This window comes from Gorilla gorilla, chromosome 13, assembly GCF_029281585.2.
Source record: "Gorilla gorilla gorilla isolate KB3781 chromosome 13, NHGRI_mGorGor1-v2.1_pri, whole genome shotgun sequence".
NCBI classification, from domain to species: Eukaryota; Metazoa; Chordata; class Mammalia; order Primates; family Hominidae; genus Gorilla; species Gorilla gorilla.
In genome coordinates this window covers 130,145,047-130,162,696 of record NC_073237.2, presented here as the reverse complement: position 1 = coordinate 130,162,696, position 17,650 = coordinate 130,145,047, and the positions used below count along the sequence as shown (strand labels likewise).

The window sequence follows — 17,650 nt, the reverse complement described above, 5'->3', positions numbered from 1 at the left end:
CCCAGTCTTCAGGGTCTTACGGGCTGGTGGCTTGGCACCTGTTTTTGAAGCCACAGAACTATTTTTCTGTGAGATCCAAGAGGACTCATATTCTAGATATGTGAGACAGAGAAAGATGATGAGCGGGTTCCCGGAACACGGACCCTGGAGGGCCAGCAGGGTTGTCTGTGCTTGAGCTCTGCGGGCAGGTGAGCTGGGGCCTGCAGGCAGGTGCACTCACCTCTCTGACCGTTTCCTCTGGTGAAATGGAGAGGGGAAGGCCTGTGTTCTGGCCTTTTTGGGAGGATCGAAAGGGAATCATTGGACACAGCAGGGCCAGGGCCTGGCTCGTGGGAATAGATGCAGCCAGCTGGTTTGCACCCAGGCTCTGTGGGGGAGGCCTGGGGCATCTTCTCTTCGGCCACTCGCTTTCCATGGCCTGTAATTTTCTCCCCAACATCCTATTGTGCAAAAGTTCAAGTGTTCATGGAAGCTGAAGCGACGTGATGGTGAATAGCCGTCTTCTCACCACGCCGCCGCCATCCGCATCACCCCACCCCACCCCAGCCATCCAACAGCGGGTCTGTGTCAAAGTGAATTGCACACCAGTGCAGCCCCCCTAAGTACCTCAGGGGGCCCAATATTTGTTTAGCTTCTGAAATTTCAAGCTTATATCCAATGAGGCAAACAAGTATATGTTTTCTGAGTTTTAACAAATACCCACACCTGCCCACATCCAATCCCAGTCAGGACCTTAGACCACCGTCCCCATGTGGAAGGTTCTCTCAGGCCAGTGCAGCAGTGTTAAAGCTTCTTCTCTGACCTGCCTTCTACCAGCAGGGAGTCTGGGCCCTGAGTCTGCCCCATGTTGCGGGCAGAGCCAGGCTTGGAGTCCAGGCCCTCTCGGATTCTGCACAGCCTGGGTCCGGAGCCCAGCTGGTTCCCAGGATGGCCACATGATGGGGCTCGGGGAATCCAGTGGGTGTAGCGTCTGCTCTCTTCCCCTCCTGCCAGGTCAAACATCAAGCCAGACAAAGCCAATGCCAACCACCACAGTTTCCAGATGTACACGTTTGACAAGACCACCAACTGCAAAGCCTGCAAAATGTTCCTCAGGTGTGGGAAACCGCCTGCTACAGCCCTCACCTCGCTCCACGCCCAGCCCAGGCCCCTGAGAGAGCTTAGTGTTCTATCTGTCCCATGTTCCCTGTGGGAGGCCCTGAGGGGTTAAGGGAGTATACCCCACAAGAGTCAGGCCCGTGCCAGGCATGGTGGCTCAAGTCTCAGCACTTTGGGAGGCTGAGGCAGGCGAATCGCTTGAGCCCAGTAGTTCAGGACCAGCCTGGCAACATGGCAAAACTCTGTCTGTACAAAAAATACAAAAGTCAGCCAGGTGTGTTGGCCTGCACCTGTGGCCCCAGCTACTCGGGAGGCTGATGTGGGAGAATTGAATAAGTCCTGGAGATTGAGCCTCCAGTGAGCTGTGATGTCGCCACTGCGCTCCAGCCTGGGTGACAGAGTGAGACCCTGTCTCCAAAAAAAAAAAAAAAAAAAAAAAGGCCCAGCCAAGCCCTTGGAGTTTCAGATCTAGCCGGGAGGTGATTGTTCCTGGGTGCCCGGGATGCTGTGTGGGGCAGGGAGGCAGGCTGGTGGAGGTAGGGGAAAGCAGGTGTCAGGCTGCCTGGTAAGGGAGGGTCCTGGATACTCAGGGCTATGAGGGGATGTGTGTGCTGGGAGACAGCCAGCCAGGTGAGCCTGGGTGGGGACAAGGGCCTTGACCTTGGCAGAGAGGCATGAGGAGCCGGCCCCAGCCTCGACCTCACCTCCTGCCCTCCCCTGTGCAGGGGCACCTTCTACCAGGGATACATGTGTACCAAGTGTGGCGTCGGGGCACACAAGGAGTGCCTGGAAGTGATACCTCCCTGCAAGTTCAGTGAGTACCCCCCTCAGCCCCCCACCCCAGTCCCTGGCCACGCCTGCTCACTTCTGCCCTCTACCACCTGGGTACGGGCCTCGGGCACCGTCTCCCACGGGGCAGCGACCAGATGAGGACACCAGTGCTCACGTGCCCCAGGGCAGACACCAGACGCCTGCCGCACGTCACACACTTATCAGGAGACACAGCCGGGATGAATTCCATTCTAAGCCCTCTCTCCTAATGGGTACTTGAGGACCCCTCCCCATCTCCTGCATCCCCTGCCCCACTCCAGGAGGAAGCTTCTAGAATCTCCACCCCCAAACACGGCACAGAACATTCTCAACAGGTGCATGAAGGTTTCTCATCACAGAAACACCGGTCACCCTGGGTTCTCCCGGCGGGTGAGGCCTGGCCATCAGTAGCTATAGCCATGTTAGTAAATGGTTCAGACACACACACACATGCACGCATACACACATGGCACTTACAGTGGTTCCCTTCTGTTCATGCCCATTTAGGGAAGCTTGAGGCTCAGGGAGGGGAGAGGACTGAGCCAGGCTGGCAGTGGGCAGAGGCAGGGATGCGCCCTGGAGGCTCCTCTGAAGCATTTTGGGTCGGGGGCATACATTTGGGGTTGTGTCCAGCTCAGGGCAGCTGGACAGCAGTGCAAAGCCTGAGACGGTTCTCTCCTGAGAGGTTTCAGACATCAGGATGTCACCTCCATCATCAGCCCCAGAACCTGAGGCTTGAAACTTTCAGCAATTTGTCTACACTTATTAGCGGAGCTTCTGTTCAACAAAGAGCCCCCGGTGACCCCAGGCCGAGTCTCTGGGTCTTGTCTCCTTGGGCCTCCTGAAAGTGTCTTAAGGCAGAAAAACAAGTCAGGCCAGCTTGTCACCCAGAGACGCCATTGCCCAGAATACATTTTGAGCTGTGACTTTAGATCAATAGTTAATTCACCATTTACTGTGAGTGCCAGCCCAGTACCCTAACCGGGGGAGAGGGCCAGAAGGTCAGCCCAGACCCCCTTGTCCCCATCACAGGCCCAATGCAGCCCCCTAGCTGTGCACAGGATCCCGCAGGCCCTGGAGTTAGTGCTGGAGGATTCCGCAGGCAGCCTGTGGCCTGAACGCAGCTTTTCAGCTGTGCCCATCAATACTGCCCTCTCGTGGTCGCTTGTCCCCAGACGATGGCTGCAGCTACTTAGAATCTTTTTTTGCTTTCTCTGATTCTAAAGGTAATATGTTTACTTATCAAAAATTTGGAGAAAAGAAAAAGAAATGAAATTTTAAAGAAAGTATCACCTGTGAACTTACCTAGAAATGATGAAAGGCAATGTTTCGGTATATTTCCTTCCAAGTTTTCTTTTTTTGTAATTTTTCTGTTTTCCCCCCCTGATTATTAATTACTGATTTTCCATAGGAAATTTGGAAAATGTAGAGAAGTGTAAAGGAGGAGAGAAAAACTACTCCTCCTATCCCCAGGCAAAGCCAGCTGCCACGAGGCCCCAAGCACTGTCCTGCTTTCTGCAGACGTGCACACCCGCCCACCCCATCTCTGTATGGTTTTGAATTTTTCTTAGTATGTTGTAGTTGGGGTCCCACCAGATAGGCAACTGCAGGTCTTTTGGAAGCCAGCATTGCTGTCTGCATTCTCCCATGTCCTGGCAGCGCCTTGGCTGGCACCAGCTCCATTCTCCCCAGGGGCCTGTGTCCTTGCCCCCCTTCTCATCCCTCTGCTGGGGGACGCTGTCCTTGCCACTTGTAGCCATTTTTCCCTTAACAGTGTCCAAGCTGCCTTCCCTCTGATCCAGGCTTCTACCTTTGCTCTGGGGTTTGGCTCTGGGAAGTGTTCCTTTGACCATTGTAGCCTTCACCCCTGGGCTCTGCCAAGGCTGGTTTAGCTGTTTGCTGCCCATGGGGGCCGAGATGTCCCAGAGAGATGCTGGCCTCTCCTGAGAGCCTTTCCTGTGGGAAGCCCCCATCAGGCACAGTCATTGCTGCTGTCCAGCTGCCCCCCACCCCCGACCCCTGCCCACTGAGCTGGAACCTGTTCTGTGGTGTCTGTGGATACCTCTGTCTGCCCAGAGCCGTCTGCACTGTAAGTGCTGGGTGGTGTGGAGGTCACGTCAGCGATGTGTGTGAGCTGTTGGGCTCCTTGCCTCCTTACCTCCTCTGGTGGTAGGTGGCAGCCACCTTGGCAGATGGCTGGGCCCTAAAGGGCCTTGGGAACATTGGCTCTCTTGGCACCTAAGGTCTTGTGTCCTTGAGCATGTTGGCACCTGGGTGTCTGAGCTGAGGATGGCAAGCAGGTAGCATGCATACCAATGCTTCCTCATCACTTGCCCCAGCAGGCATCACTAAGCGATTGTGGCAGGTAGCATGCGTACCAATGCCTCCTCATCACTTGCCCCAGCAGGCATCACTAAGCGATTGTGGCAGGTAGCATGCGTACCAGTGCCTCCTCATCACGTGCCCCAGCAGGCATCACTAAGCGATTGTGGAAATCTCCCCTTTGAGTGCCAGGTATCACCCCATGATCCAGGCAGCTGCCGCCATTCAAAAGAGGTGGCCCAGGCGGGATAACCTTTTTGCCAGCTCAGGTCTATTACCCAGTCCAAGTTCTCCCATGGGCCCCCTAAAGCCAGAGCTCAGAATTTGCTGCCAGAAGTAACTGAGAGGCTTTCACAGCCATGAGCTCGGACCTGCGTGTCCATGATCCATGTCCAAAACAGACCACTTTGTAGCTTGGCTCACTTACCATCTTAAGCTCGGCCCAGAGGCTCGGGTCGGTGTGAGTGAGAGCTGCACGGGGCCTTGGCGTCGGTGGCCTCTCCTCTAACACCTGACCTGCTTCCTTTCCAGCTTCTCCTGCAGATCTGGTAAGTCCCCAGAGTGTTTCCCCTCCCTCTGCCCCACCCCCGCCACATCCCTGTGTGCGCAGAGCCAGAAAGACCCAATTGTCTGCCTCTCACCACTCATGGGGCCACACCGGCTTGGATGAGCCACTTTTGGTCACAAGATGCCTCTGCTTTCCTTGGTGGGTGTCATTAGAGTCCTCCTAGGGGCCCCAGCGGTGTCTTCCTATCCCAGCTGCCCCCCTCATTCCCTTGCCCGGTGGCTGCTCGCGGCTATGGGTACAGCTCTGGGACCTGCACCAGCCCTCCTGCCCCCGAGCCCCCCAGTTGGCTCAGAGCCCTCTGTTTAGCTGATGTGGGGATGGAGTCACTTCCAGGGGCTTCGTGTGCCCCTCAAGCTATGGGGTCCACATGAACCAGCCTCCATGGAGGATGGAAACTTAGTCGTATTTGGCACTGTGTGTCCCAGATGGACACCACAAAGCCCAGGCTCAGAGTGGGTGGTCAGGGCAGGCTTCCTGGAGGAGGTGGGGGCCCGTGGTAAGGAGTGGAAGAGGGAAGGGCACAGACCTTCCAGGAGTGGAGGTGCACAGAGGTGAAGTATATTGCCAGGGTGGGGGCGTCCCATAGGGAACAGTGTCCTTCTCCTCCCCTGCTCCTGCCTTGACCCCTCTATCTAGGAACTAGTGGGGACAGGGAGGGCGGGGTGGGTTGATGCATGGGCCACAGTCAAAGAGCAGCCTTCCCTCATCTCTGTGTTCTGTCCTTGTCCTCACAGGACGCCTCCGGAGCGGGACCAGGTGAGTCTTCTGGACCTGGGCCCTCTGCTATCACCCATGTCAGCCATCACCTGGGAGCTGAGCCAGGGCCTGGGTGTGGTGATGGCCAGGTCTGCCCAGCCACCAGACGGTCCAGGCTCCTGGATGCTGCCGTCTGGGCCCCCTCCCTCCTGCCTCTCCGGCCTCTATGGCACCTCCTTGGGAGGTGGCTCTGTTTCTGATAAGGCAGCACCAGGCTGTAGGGACAGGACCCAGCCTGCAGAGGAGCAAGGGCCTTCTAGCCGGGGAGGGCCACCGAACTGCAGCCAGAGACCTGAGATCAAAAGGCGCTGCTGTTCTCCCACCACGTTCTCTGTCCGCTTCCTGCCTTGCTGCGGGTTGCTTAATGGAAACGTGCTTCTAGACACAGCGTAAAAAGCATCGTGTTCTCTGCAAACTTGAGTGCAGTCCAGGCAGTGCTCAGTACAGCCTCACCCTCATCGGCAGAGGACAAAAGATGAAAAACGCCGCTGCTGCTGGGGCCAGGCGGGAGCTGGGCTGGGAGAGCCCTGGGCTCCTTGAGAGCTACAGGCAGGGCTGGGTCAGAGCAAGGCTTGTCTAAGAGCAGCCTCCACATTCCCTGGGGGCACAGCCAGGACCCCCATTTCAGGCCCAGAGCACCTCTGTGAGCTCTGTGGCCTTGGGCAAGCTGCTGGGCCTGCTGACCCGTCGCCCGTCTCTGACACGAGGGATTCCCCCGTCTTCTGCCCCGCACAGCTGCCTGTGGGCCACAGATCTGAAGGGTGTTTGGAAGAAAACACAAAGTGCCATCTGAAAATAAGTTGCTGTTCCATGATGACCCCTGAATCTGTCTATTGCATAAATAATTATGATATTTATCAAAAAGACACGAGGCTTATGGGAAGGATTTAGGGAAGGGAGATGCAGGCGCAAGGCTGTGTGTGCTGGGGAAGGCCGAGCTTGGTGATGGGGTGGGCTGCGGGCCGGGGCCAAGTCAGTCACCGAGTGAGCTGTCCTATCCTTTGCAGGTCCCAAGATGGTGGCCGTGCAGAATTACCATGGCACCCCAGCCCCTCCCGGGAAGCCTGTGCTGACCTTCCAGACGGGCGACGTGCTTGAGCTGCTGAGGGGCGACCCTGAGTCTCCGTGGTGGGAGGTGGGTCCTGGGGCCCGGGAGTGTCGAGGGTCCCCGGCTCCGGCTCCTCCCTGCTCCCTGGGGCAGAAGCATAAAGTCCCGCACATCCCCAGGCAGAGGCAGAGGGGTGAGAGACCACCAGGGAGGAGGAGGCACAGGGGGGCTAGCAAGGCGTCTCCTGCCTCAGTGCCCCGTTCTGCGCCATGGCATGCATTCTTGGGAACCTTAGCTTGGGCTCCCCGGGTGTTTGCTTTGACATGGTAGGCGATGCAGCGTCCCTTCCCGGGAGAGGCCCTCCTGCCCTGGCACCCAAGGCCTTTCTCCATTGGCCTCTGTCCTTCCTGCCTCTGTTGTGTCTCCTAGGCCCTCAGGCTTCTGCCCTGGCCATGCCATGCCCACCCTCCTCCCCACCCCTACCTCAGTTCAGGCCAGCAACCTTCGCATGATCGTGGGGTGAGCGGGCAGGTTCGCTCCTTCCCCAGGTGGGCACAGATGTTGTCATCGTGATGTCGTTTATGGTTCTGAGCCAGGAATGTGCTGCTCTGTTTCCAAGGCCCACAGAGTGGGGACCTTTGTGGGCGTTCATCCCCACCTTCAGCAGATGGCTAGGCTGTAAAGGGTTCTGGGCACATTTGCCCTTCTCTTGACACGCTGAGACCCCATGTCGTTGAGCATGCTGGCACCCGGGCGTCTGAGCCAAGGACTCAGACCCCCAGTCCTCGGCCCCTCTACCAAGCCCCAGTGCTCAAGGGAGCCCCAAGACCCACAGGTTAGCAGAGCGCCACGGGGCCTCGAGGGCACTTAGCCCAGCAAGGTAGCTTCCCGCGGGAGCTGACATTAGAGCCGAATGTTTGTTAATGTTCAGGTTACAATGATGCTGTGGTCATTTTGTCATGGTCATTATCAGTCCATACTCGGTGATGGATTTCTTGTACCAGACCCTACATTCATGTAACAGGAGGTTCAGAGGGTGTAAAAGGCCATCTGAGCTGTGCAGAGTATCAGTCCTGCTCTGTCCCTCCCCGGGTATGACCAGGGCTGCCAGCTTCTTGGGGGCCCTTGCGGAGGTGCTTTGGTGCTGTGCCAGGCCTTAGTGCTCTCATGTCTAGGGTGGGAGGCCCTGCGCCTCCCTGCCCTAACTGGCTGCCGGGTCAGCTGAGGTTGGGAAAGAAGACATTGGCTCTCCCACCCTCCAGGAGCGGGATTGGCATACGCTGAGTCCGTCTAAATGGCCCCACACTCCCATAGGCCAGGCTCGGCCCCCTTGTCCTAACCATCTCTTTCCTCTGCCAGGGTCGTCTGGTGCAAACCAGGAAGTCAGGGTATTTCCCCAGCTCATCTGTGAAGCCCTGCCCTGTGGATGGAAGGGTGAGTCCTTTCCCACAGAAGCTTCTGGAGCACGGTGGCCTGGGTGCTGAGGGTTCTGGGAGCTGCCTCCTCACGTGGACATTTTTGGCTTGTTCAGGACATCCTTGCTAAATTTAGGCTGCTGTGAGCTGCTTCCTGGAGCTGGAGCCCAGAGAGAAGATGGGTGGGGGGCTGTGGGGCAGCACGCTCTCCTCTGTTTAAAGGGCTCAGCCGATCGGGTGTCGTTTCGTTGTGGTTTTAGAAACACCAAAACAGGCATTTCTGCAGCAGCTGTAATGGGGTGAAGACCAGCCAGCTGCCTTTCACCAGATTTCGGGGACTCTATAAGATCTCTTGGACTATTGCGCAGCCTTAGAGAGAAAAAAAGGCTCCCCTCAAACATAAGGAGTCAAAGCTAGACTTTATGCTATTTAAAACAGAGGCAATATGGCATTTCTTTCATCTGAGGGATATGGAGCGAATTCTCGGCTCTGTGATGAAAGGCAGCAGGCAGCCTTGAGTAAATGAGTTACCCCACCTCCACCCCGAAAGGACAGCTCAGAGTGAGAGCGTGGAACCTCTGAAGGTGCAGGGGTGGGTTCCCAACCCCACTGCAGCAGCCCCGGTGCCCCCCACCCCAGCCCCAGTCCCGTCCGCCTGTGTGCTACCTCTGCTGAAAGGGCAGGTGCTCAGCACTTAGGGCACTTTGCGTGACCAAGGGGACCAGGCGGCAGGGGAGGACAAGGGTCACAAACTCACTAGGTGGCCTGGGGCAGGTTCCTTCCCTTCCCCAGGTCTCAGTTTCCCCATCTGCATGGTGAATAGGGTGCGAGGGAAGAGGTAGTCTCTGAGGCTGTGCCCGGCCTGTGGCCCAGTGAGGCCAGGGTGGGGGGCTGTAGCCAGGGAGGGAGCGCTACCTGCTCACTGGAGTGGCAGCACCTGCCTGAGTGTGGCCACCACCACACCCCCACCCCGCGGTTTCCAGACCTCTGAAGCAGGGAGCTTGGCTGTGGGTGTGCTCACATCCACTGGCTGAAAACTTCCCGCACCTTCGGTCCTTGCTGTCCCAGGGGATCAAGTCAGTGTTAGCTGGTGGCTATGCCGACATCTGTTCCATCAGACCCACGGGGCATCTACTCAGAGATGAGGTTGTCCTGGCCACGACCCTTGGGCACCTCCCAGGCCAGGGGCGCTGGGGCTAAGTCCACAGACAGTTCCGTCCAGGGCAGCCAATGCTGGGCCTGGGGGTTAGGTCACTGACAATGACCCCCTCTGAGCCCTGCTCTGTGAGTGGCCCTGGGGAGACGTTAACACTCTTGTGCTCTGCCACCAGCCGCCCATCAGCCGGCCGCCATCCCGGGAGATCGACTACACTGCATACCCCTGGTGAGTGGATCGTGGGCTGCAGACATGGGCATCTGGTGGCCTCTTTGTTATGGTGGCATGCCCGCCGGGTCTGGGTGGTGCCTGTAAGCGGCCCAGCAGGGTGGAGGCCCCAGGCTGCCTGTTGCCATCTCCAGGGCACTGAGCCCAGTGGCTCCCAAATGCCTTCTCCCTCCTGGCCTATAACTCTCCAGGAGCCTGGGGGAGTCCTTCTCCTGTAGGCAGCTGTTAACCCTCTCTAAAACAGCTCAACTGGCTCAGATATTTCAGGGAATTAAACCCTTTTTGAATTTTATCTGCACTATATAAAAGTGGTATATTTGAGGCCACAGGTGTAATCCACTTACTGACAATACAGTTGCTTGGTGGGAACAGTGAGGCTGTTTGAAATCACAGAAGTCCCAACTGTCCTGACAGTGTGGCAGCAGATTTTGGGAGAGAGCTTGCCTTGCCCTCTCAGGGTGGGCTTCATTGCAGTACAGGTGGCAGGAAGAGCTTCATTTCAAAATCTGTTCAAAATTCAACTGACGTGGATGTTGGCAATCTCCAATGTGTTACCAAAAAAATCCACATAAGCAGTTATGCCTTTACTGCTTTTGAAATAGTGAAAATATATTTTAGGAAAGAAATTGGATCTACTGAATACGCTGAACTCCTCTGGCAGGCCCTTGGGGTCTGTAGAGCAGAAGACAGCATGTGGGACTGGCTGGCGGCCACAGTCACCCCTCTATTTAACCCCTCTCAAGATCTGTCCTGAGCCTCACTGTATCCCACCGTAGGAAGGGGCAGATGCCAGACTCCATCCACAGTGGTGCCCCGCTCATAGGGACCCAGCCTGTTCTCTTGGGTTCATTAGGAGATGAGCTCTCAGATGAGGACTACAGAGTACTTCATGTGGCCTGCCACGCACGGAGGGCTGGGCACCCCTCAGACACTGTCCTCACTGCGGCTCTCGTTTCCTCCTGGCCCCCTCCTGTAGGTTTGCAGGTAACATGGAGAGGCAGCAGACGGACAACCTGCTCAAGTCCCACGCCAGCGGGACCTACCTGATCAGGGAGCGGCCTGCCGAGGCTGAGCGCTTTGCAATAAGCATCAAGTAAGTGGCGGCTGTGGGCTCGAGGAGACCCATCCCCCAATGCCGTTCTGAAGTGGAGAGCACCATCCTCTCCACGTCCTGAGCTCGTGGGGTTGGGGTGGACATGTCATCTGTTGCCAAGTGAGGGCATTATTGAGATGAAAGCGGTGCTGAGGGGTCAGGGGGTCTCTACAGGTGTGCTGGGCAGGGCCTGAACCCCTGGCATGCACAGATGGTCCATGGTTACATCACTCCTGGCTGCCCTGTGGGCTGGGTTGGACATTTCTGGGTTATGGGAACCAGATAAGTTCAGATACAAGTGGGTGGGTGAGATGCTGTGTGAGCTCAGGGATTTCCCAGCAGCCCCACAGGTTGAGAGAGTGGACCTGTCATGCTGCTCTGAGGCAGCCAGGGGCCTAGGAGGGTGTCTCCTGTGACTACTGCTGCCTTGTGGCTTTGGCATAGTCTGGGCATCCTCCTGCCCTATGCCCTCTCCCTGGGAGCCGCCTCCTTGTGGGGCTGCAGTTAACTCTCCAAGAGACAGACCCTGATGGGCTGGAGCCCACCAAGCACTGAGCTGGTGGGACATTGCCCACCTGAAAGAAATTCTCAGAAAGCCTTCTGTGTGCCTGGCCTGCAGGAGGCTAAGATGGGCCTTGCCAACCAGGAGCTGGGGGTAGGGCACACACACTCATGGTGCACATTAAATCCAGGGAGAAACAAGATGGGTGCTGTACGAAGGCCTCACAGAGGACCAGGCAGCCAGGCCACCATTTGTTTAATGACTGTTTATTACATTAGCTGATTTCCAGATGTTAAACCAACCTTGCATTCCTGGAATGTCCCACTGGGTTGTGGTGTGGAGTCCTTGCTATGTGTCTGGTTTATGTAGATAAATACAGTCATCGGCCACATAATGACATTCCAGTCTGTGAGGGACCCCATATGTGGTGGTGGTCCCATAAGATTATAATGGAGCTGAAATGTTCCCATGGCCTGGTGACATCGTAGCGCAGCCCATTACTCATGTGAGTGTGGTTATGCTGGTGTAAACAAACCTACAGTGCTGCCAGTCATATAGAAGCGTAGGACAAACAATTCTGCACATACATAGTATGTGATCATCGTAATACATGAATGTGTTACTGGTTTATGGATTCACTATACAGTGCTTTTTATTTTAGAGCATACTCCTTCTACTCAGCAAAAAAATACTTAATTGTAAAACAGCCTCAGACACGTCCTTCAGGAGACATTCTAGAAGAAGGCATTGTTGTCATAGGAATAAAAACAACAACAAAGAAAAAAAACAGAGGAAAGCTTATAGAATAAGGATACAAAGAAATAAAATATTTTTGTACAGCTGTATAATATGTTTGTGTTTTAAGCTAAGTATTATTACCCAAGCTTCAAAAAGTTAACAAAAATTAGGAAGTTTATAAAGTTAATTTACAATTGAAGAAAGAATGTTTTAAAAATAAATGTAGTGTAGCCTCAGTGTCCAGCGTTGTTAAAGTCTACAGTGGTGCACAGCAATGTCCTAGGCCTTCACATTCACTCACCACTCTCCAGCTCACCCAGAGCAACTTCCAGTCCTGCAAGCTCCAGTCATGATAAGCGCCCCATACAGCTGTACTGTTTTTTATCTTTTCTACTGTGTTTTTACCATACCTTTTCTAGGCTGACCTCATGTTACAGCTGCCTACAGTATTCAGTAGGTCTGTAGCCCGGGAGCAATAGGCTCTGCCGTCCAGCCTAGGTGTGGGGTGTGCAGTAGGCTCTGCCGTCCAGCCTAGGTATGGGGTGTGCAGTAGGCTCTGCCGTCCAGCCTAGGTATGGGGTGTGTGGTAGGCTCTGCCATCCAGCCTAGATGTAGGGTGTGCAGTAGGCTCTGCCGTCCAGCCTAGGTATAGGGTGTGCAGTAGGCTCTGCCATCCAGCCTAGGTGTGGGGTATGCAGTAGGCTGTGCCGTCCAGCCTAGGTATAGGGTGTGCAGTAGGCTCTGCCATCCAGCCTAGTTGTAGGGCGTGCAGTAGGCTCCACCATTCAGCTTAGGTATAGGGTGTGTGGTAGGCTCTGCCATCTAGCCTACATGTGGGGTGTGCAGTAGGCTTTGCCATCCAGCCTAGGTGTGGGGTGTGCAGTAGGCTCTGCCGTCCAGGCTAGGTATAGGGTGTGTGGTAGGCTTTACCATCCAGCCTAGGTATGGGGTGTGCAGTAGGCTGTGCTGTCCAGCCTAGGTGTGGGGTGTGCAGTAGGCTCTGCCATCCAGCCTAGGTATGGGATGTGCAGTAGGCTCTGCCATCCAGCCTAGGTGTGGGGTGTGCAGTAGGCTCTGCCATCCAGCCTAGGTGTGGGGTGTGCAGTAGGCTCTGCCATCCAGCCTAGTTGTGGGGCGTGCATTAGGCTCCACCATTCAGCTTAGGTATAGGGTGCGTGGTAGGCTCTGCCGTCCAGCCTATGTGTGGGGTGTGCAGTAGGCTCTGCTGTCCAGCCTAGGTGTGGGGTGTGCGGTAGGCAATGCCATCCAGACTTACATAAATGCACTGCGTGCCGTTCGTACAGTGATGGAAGCACCTGTCTGCATCTCTCAGGACAGGTCTCCCTGGTTAAACGCCGCCTGACTGTATGGGAGAGAGATTTGGTTTGCCAGCTGCTTGCTAAGGATTTCTGCATCCATAGTCATTAGGGACATTGGGCTGTAGTTTTCTTGTGATGTCTGTCTGGCAAGGGGCTGGGTAGCATTCAGGGGAGGGATATGGGGGCTCCTCTGTAAGGTCACATTTGAATTGAGACGTGAGGACATAAGGGGGCCTTGAGGACAGAAGGAGGTTAGTGTCTGGCAGGGGCAGCAGCCAGTGCCGAGGCCCAGACAGGCTTGCGCTCGGCACCTCTGAGGAGCAGGCCCGAGGCCTGGCCGGCCAAGTGGACATGCAGGGAAGGATGTCAGGAGATGTCAGGGCTGGGCCCAGCTGCTCCACAGGGAGGAGGAGAGGCTTCTGGTGCCGAAAAGCAAATGAGCAGAAGCCCAGGACAGGAGGCCTCAGCAGGGCTAGAGGCCAGGAGAGGCGGGGAGCTGAGCAGCCAGGGGTTCCGGGCCCCAAACGAGCAAGGAGGGCAGGCAGGCAGGTGGCAGGAGCTGTCTGGGGCTGGTGGCCTGAAGGGCTGGGGTAGGACAGGGCTGACAGGGAGTGGCCCTGGGGGCCAGGGACGAGGGGCTTTGCTGCAGCAAACACAGAATGAGCCTGGCTGCCAAGGGGGCCGGGGCCGTGTGGCCCTCATGCGGTGACCGCCGGGGCCGTGTGGCCCTCATGCGGTGACCGCCGGGGCCGTGTGGCCCTCATGCGGTGACCGCCGGGGCCGTGTGGCCCTCATGCGGTGACCGCCGGGGCCGTGTGGCCCTCATGCGGTGACCGCCGGGGCCGTGTGGCCCTCATGCGGTGACCGCCGGGGCCATGTGTTTGCTCAGGTTCAATGACGAGGTGAAGCACATCAAGGTGGTGGAGAAGGACAACTGGATCCACATCACAGAGGCCAAGAAATTCGACAGCCTCCTGGTAGGTGACTTCTGGCTCCGGCCGGCTCCCACCCCAGCCACAGGGGACAGGTGCTTCCTCCCGGCCCTGAGCGAGTGGCCATGTTTCCTGTGAGGATTGATTCTTCCCAGTGTGGCAAAGATTTAGGGAATTGGTTTTTAAGGCACTAGGACAGCTAGAGCTATGTCCCAGCCTCCTGAATTGGGACTTCTGACCCCCAAAGCCTGAGTAAGGTGGTTGACCCTGGTAAACAGTGCAGGGGTGGGGCGGGGGCAGCCCAGGCCACCAGCAGCCCCAGATTCCTCTCATGCCCATCCTCCTGCGAGAGCAGAAACTGACGTCCAGTGGGGCTTCCAGCTGGGGCCTGGCCGGGTAGCCCCATTACACATGTATGGCTTCAAACAGCTTCTTCTCCGACTCACCCCCACCCTCTGTCCCAGCCAGAATGCAGTTAGAGGCATAGTCCTTGAAATGATTTTAAAGTTATGCCTACATTTTCTTTTCTTAATTACAAAAGTTGTATATATTGAGAACTCCTGATTAGAGCCCCCAAGCTCTTAGCTTCCCCGCTATGACCACAGAAAAGCACAAGGTCAAGCAGAAATCCATAATCTCGGGCTGAGCGTAGTGGTTCATGCCTGTAATCCCAGCACTCTGGGAGGCCGAGGTGGGTGAATCACTTGAGGTCAGGAGTTCGAGACCAGCCTGGCCAGCATGGCAAAACCCCATGTCTACAAAAAATACAAAAATTAGCCGGGCATGGTGGCACACGCCTGTAGTCCCCGCTACTTGGGAGGCTGAGGCACGAGAATTGTTTGTACCCAGGAGGCGGAGATTGCAGTGAGCCGAGATTGCGCCTTTGCACTCCAGCCTAGGTGACAGAGTAAGACTCTGTCTCAAAAAAAAAAAAAAATCCATAATCCCATCCCACCTCCAAAAAAACAAAAGCGGAAACCAGCGTTGGCATCTCAGTGAGTCCTCAGGACCTCTCTACACACAGCTTGGGTCTGGTTTCTATTATATAAATAATAACGCTGGCAATGCCCCAGCTGATTTTTAGGCGACTTTTCAAGGCCACAAACATTCACCATTAATGAATCTTTCCCTGGCTGATGGCCGCATGGCTGTCTGTCACTTGGAGATCCTGTTATTTCTAGAAGCTTACCCCAAGTGCTGGGTACAGAGTGTTTCCATTTTTTCCTTTATAAAGGCTGTTGCAGTCAGCGTCCGTGCTGGTCAGTCTTGGCATCTTTTGCAGATTATTTTTTCTAGAAACATTTGAGGGAGTTGCTGGTACCTTCGAGGTACTGACCACCCACCATGTGCTGGCGGGATGTGGGGAGTTCTGAGGAGTCCAGGAAGCTAGTCTCCCCCACATGAACCAAGAGGTGGGAGAGGGAGGCCAGGTCACTGGGGGAGGACTTCCTGGAGGTGGGAGCAGCTGTCAGTGAGTGTGTACGCCCTGCAGGAGTTGGTGGAGTACTACCAGTGCCACTCACTGAAGGAGAGCTTCAAGCAGCTGGACACCACACTGAAGTACCCCTACAAGTCCCGGGAACGTTCAGCCTCCAGGGCCTCCAGCCGGTCCCCAGGTAATGCCCCAGCCCAGCCGGCACACCAGCACTCCTCGGAGGGGTCTGCCCTGGCCCACTTCCCAGGGCTCAGATCCTGCCCTCACAGACCCAGGCCAGGAGTCCCACCCCGGGGAACACAGCCCCGGCCCCTCCCCCAGCCATCACAGATGCTATCGTGTGGCATCTCCTGGGCCATGTGACAGGCGGGGACTCTGCACCTGCTCAGAATTGCTACTCTGTGTCTTGGCTCCTTCACCCAGAGACCAGTGGGGGTTGGAGGGGCCAGGTCCAGGCAGAGACCCCTGCGCATGGAGCTGTCACTGGTGGGAGAGAAAAGGGCAGGCCCACCTGTTCCCAGATCCTTCCCTATGCCCAGCTCCTGGGCCTCCTCTGTGAGAGGCAGCCTGTTTGCAGATTGGACTCCACAGCTCAGAACAGGGAAGGCCACATGGAATCAGGGTCAGGGGCAGGCCCCGAGCATGCGGCTTCCCGCTCAGGACTCTCTCCAGAGTCACCCCACGTCCTCCAGCCTGCAGGGACCTGCAGGGCCATGGGTCTCACACAGGCTGAGCTGGACAGGAGAGGAACAGCTGGCCTTAGTGAGCACCTGCTGTGTGCCAGGCGAGGGCATGAGAGGAGGTGGTCCCAATTTGCTCTCGAGGACACGGGTGCAGAGAGTGGCTCCAGGGTAGCTCAGGTGTGGCCGAGTGGCGCCTGTGCCTGGGTGGGGCTTGACAACCCGTGCTGCCCCCTGCCTCCTTTGCCCCCCTGTAGGGCCTCTCCTGCCAAAGGGCCTGCCCCACCCCATGCCCCCCGGCCTGTAGCTGTGCCCACCGTGACTGTGCGTGGATGCCCTGCTGCCTGCCTCACGTTCTCTCTCGCCTCTTTGCAGCTTCCTGTGCTTCCTACAACTTTTCTTTTCTCAGTCCTCAGGGCCTCAGCTTTGCTTCTCAGGGCCCCTCCGCTCCCTTCTGGTCAGGTACCGCTGCTCCCCAGGGCGTGGGGGGACCGGGCCTGTGGCAGCTGCCTTGGGAGACCCAGCACGGAGCTGCCCACTGGCCCCACAGCCCTGCCTGACGTGGCCACAGTTGTCCGCAGTCTGGCACTGGGTGGAGGGGAGAAAGGGGCTGGGGAGGCCGGGCAGAGGCTGCTGCGGGCACCTGAGGACACGTCAGGCTTGGCCCCGCCATTGTCACCACCCACCCCCTGTGGACACGCCCACCCTGATGGCCGCTTCCCCAGCCCCGTCCACTGTCATTCCTCCTTGTTCATCAAGAGCTTTGCCTCTGGTAGCAGAAAGCAGGTGGCCACAAGGAGGAGCTATGGGACTTGGGTGCAGGGAGGAGGGGTTTTCAGTCAGCCCTGACCTCATGGCTTTCGGCTGCCAGAGTCAAAGTCCCTTCCCAGCAGCTGTGTGTGTTTCGCCCTCAGCCATGGTCATTGTCACCTGTCTATCAGGATTCTGCGTCTGGGCCAAGCTGGTTCCACTGGGTTTCTGGTTGGATTTGGGCTCTGGAACTGGGGGACCACTGGAATGATGATGGTCAAAGCCTGGGCACCTGCTCTTGACCCTAAGAACATCCTCATTGAAGGGACTTGGGTGTGCTGTGTCCCCAGACCCAGAGGGCAAGGGGCCCTGGGATTGGAGGCCAGTGTGTCCCTCCAGAGCCTTTCTGCTTGACATCCTTCCTCTCTGGGTACAGAGCAGGGTTCTGGGCACCAGGGGAGAGACCCAGCTTGGCCCAAGGGCCTCCTGGATCACTGGTTGGGCTCCTCCTGCAGCTGTGTGACGCTGCCCATCTCCCTCAACAGTGTTCACACCCCGCGTCATCGGCACGGCTGTGGCCAGGTACAACTTTGCCGCCCGAGACATGAGGGAGCTTTCGCTGCGGGAGGGTGACGTGGTGAGGATCTACAGCCGCATCGGCGGAGACCAGGGCTGGTGGAAGGGCGAGACCAACGGACGGGTGAGTGGCCCCACCCTGAGGGTGCGGGGCTGGCCTCGCTGCAGCCCCTACCTGGTTGGGCTCAGGCAGACTAGCACCATGCCCATGTCCACACCCCAGG

General features: G+C 56.8%; 1 protein-coding gene across 12 annotated transcripts in view; it reads left to right on the top strand.

Annotated features, from left to right (window-relative positions):
• VAV2 (vav guanine nucleotide exchange factor 2) overlaps window positions 1–17,650 on the top strand; it is a 230,131-nt gene that overhangs the window by 206,003 nt on the left and 6,478 nt on the right. For 4 of the 12 annotated variants that reach the window (XM_019034114.4, XM_055351474.2, XM_063696847.1 and 1 more), the window contains 12 exons: window positions 994–1,095; window positions 1,824–1,912; window positions 4,762–4,778; window positions 5,533–5,554; window positions 6,562–6,689; window positions 7,962–8,036; window positions 9,349–9,401; window positions 10,378–10,494; window positions 13,943–14,030; window positions 15,478–15,601; window positions 16,476–16,562; window positions 17,396–17,550. In XM_019034114.4, the coding sequence (XP_018889659.3) occupies window positions 994–1,095; window positions 1,824–1,912; window positions 4,762–4,778; window positions 5,533–5,554; window positions 6,562–6,689; window positions 7,962–8,036; window positions 9,349–9,401; window positions 10,378–10,494; window positions 13,943–14,030; window positions 15,478–15,601; window positions 16,476–16,562; window positions 17,396–17,550 (1,057 nt within the window). The remainder of the gene's footprint in view (window positions 1–993; window positions 1,096–1,823; window positions 1,913–4,761; window positions 4,779–5,532; window positions 5,555–6,561; window positions 6,690–7,961; window positions 8,037–9,348; window positions 9,402–10,377; window positions 10,495–13,942; window positions 14,031–15,477; window positions 15,602–16,475; window positions 16,563–17,395; window positions 17,551–17,650) is intronic. The other 8 variants (XM_055351475.2, XM_019034116.4, XM_055351476.2 and 5 more) reach the window with 3 other exon arrangements.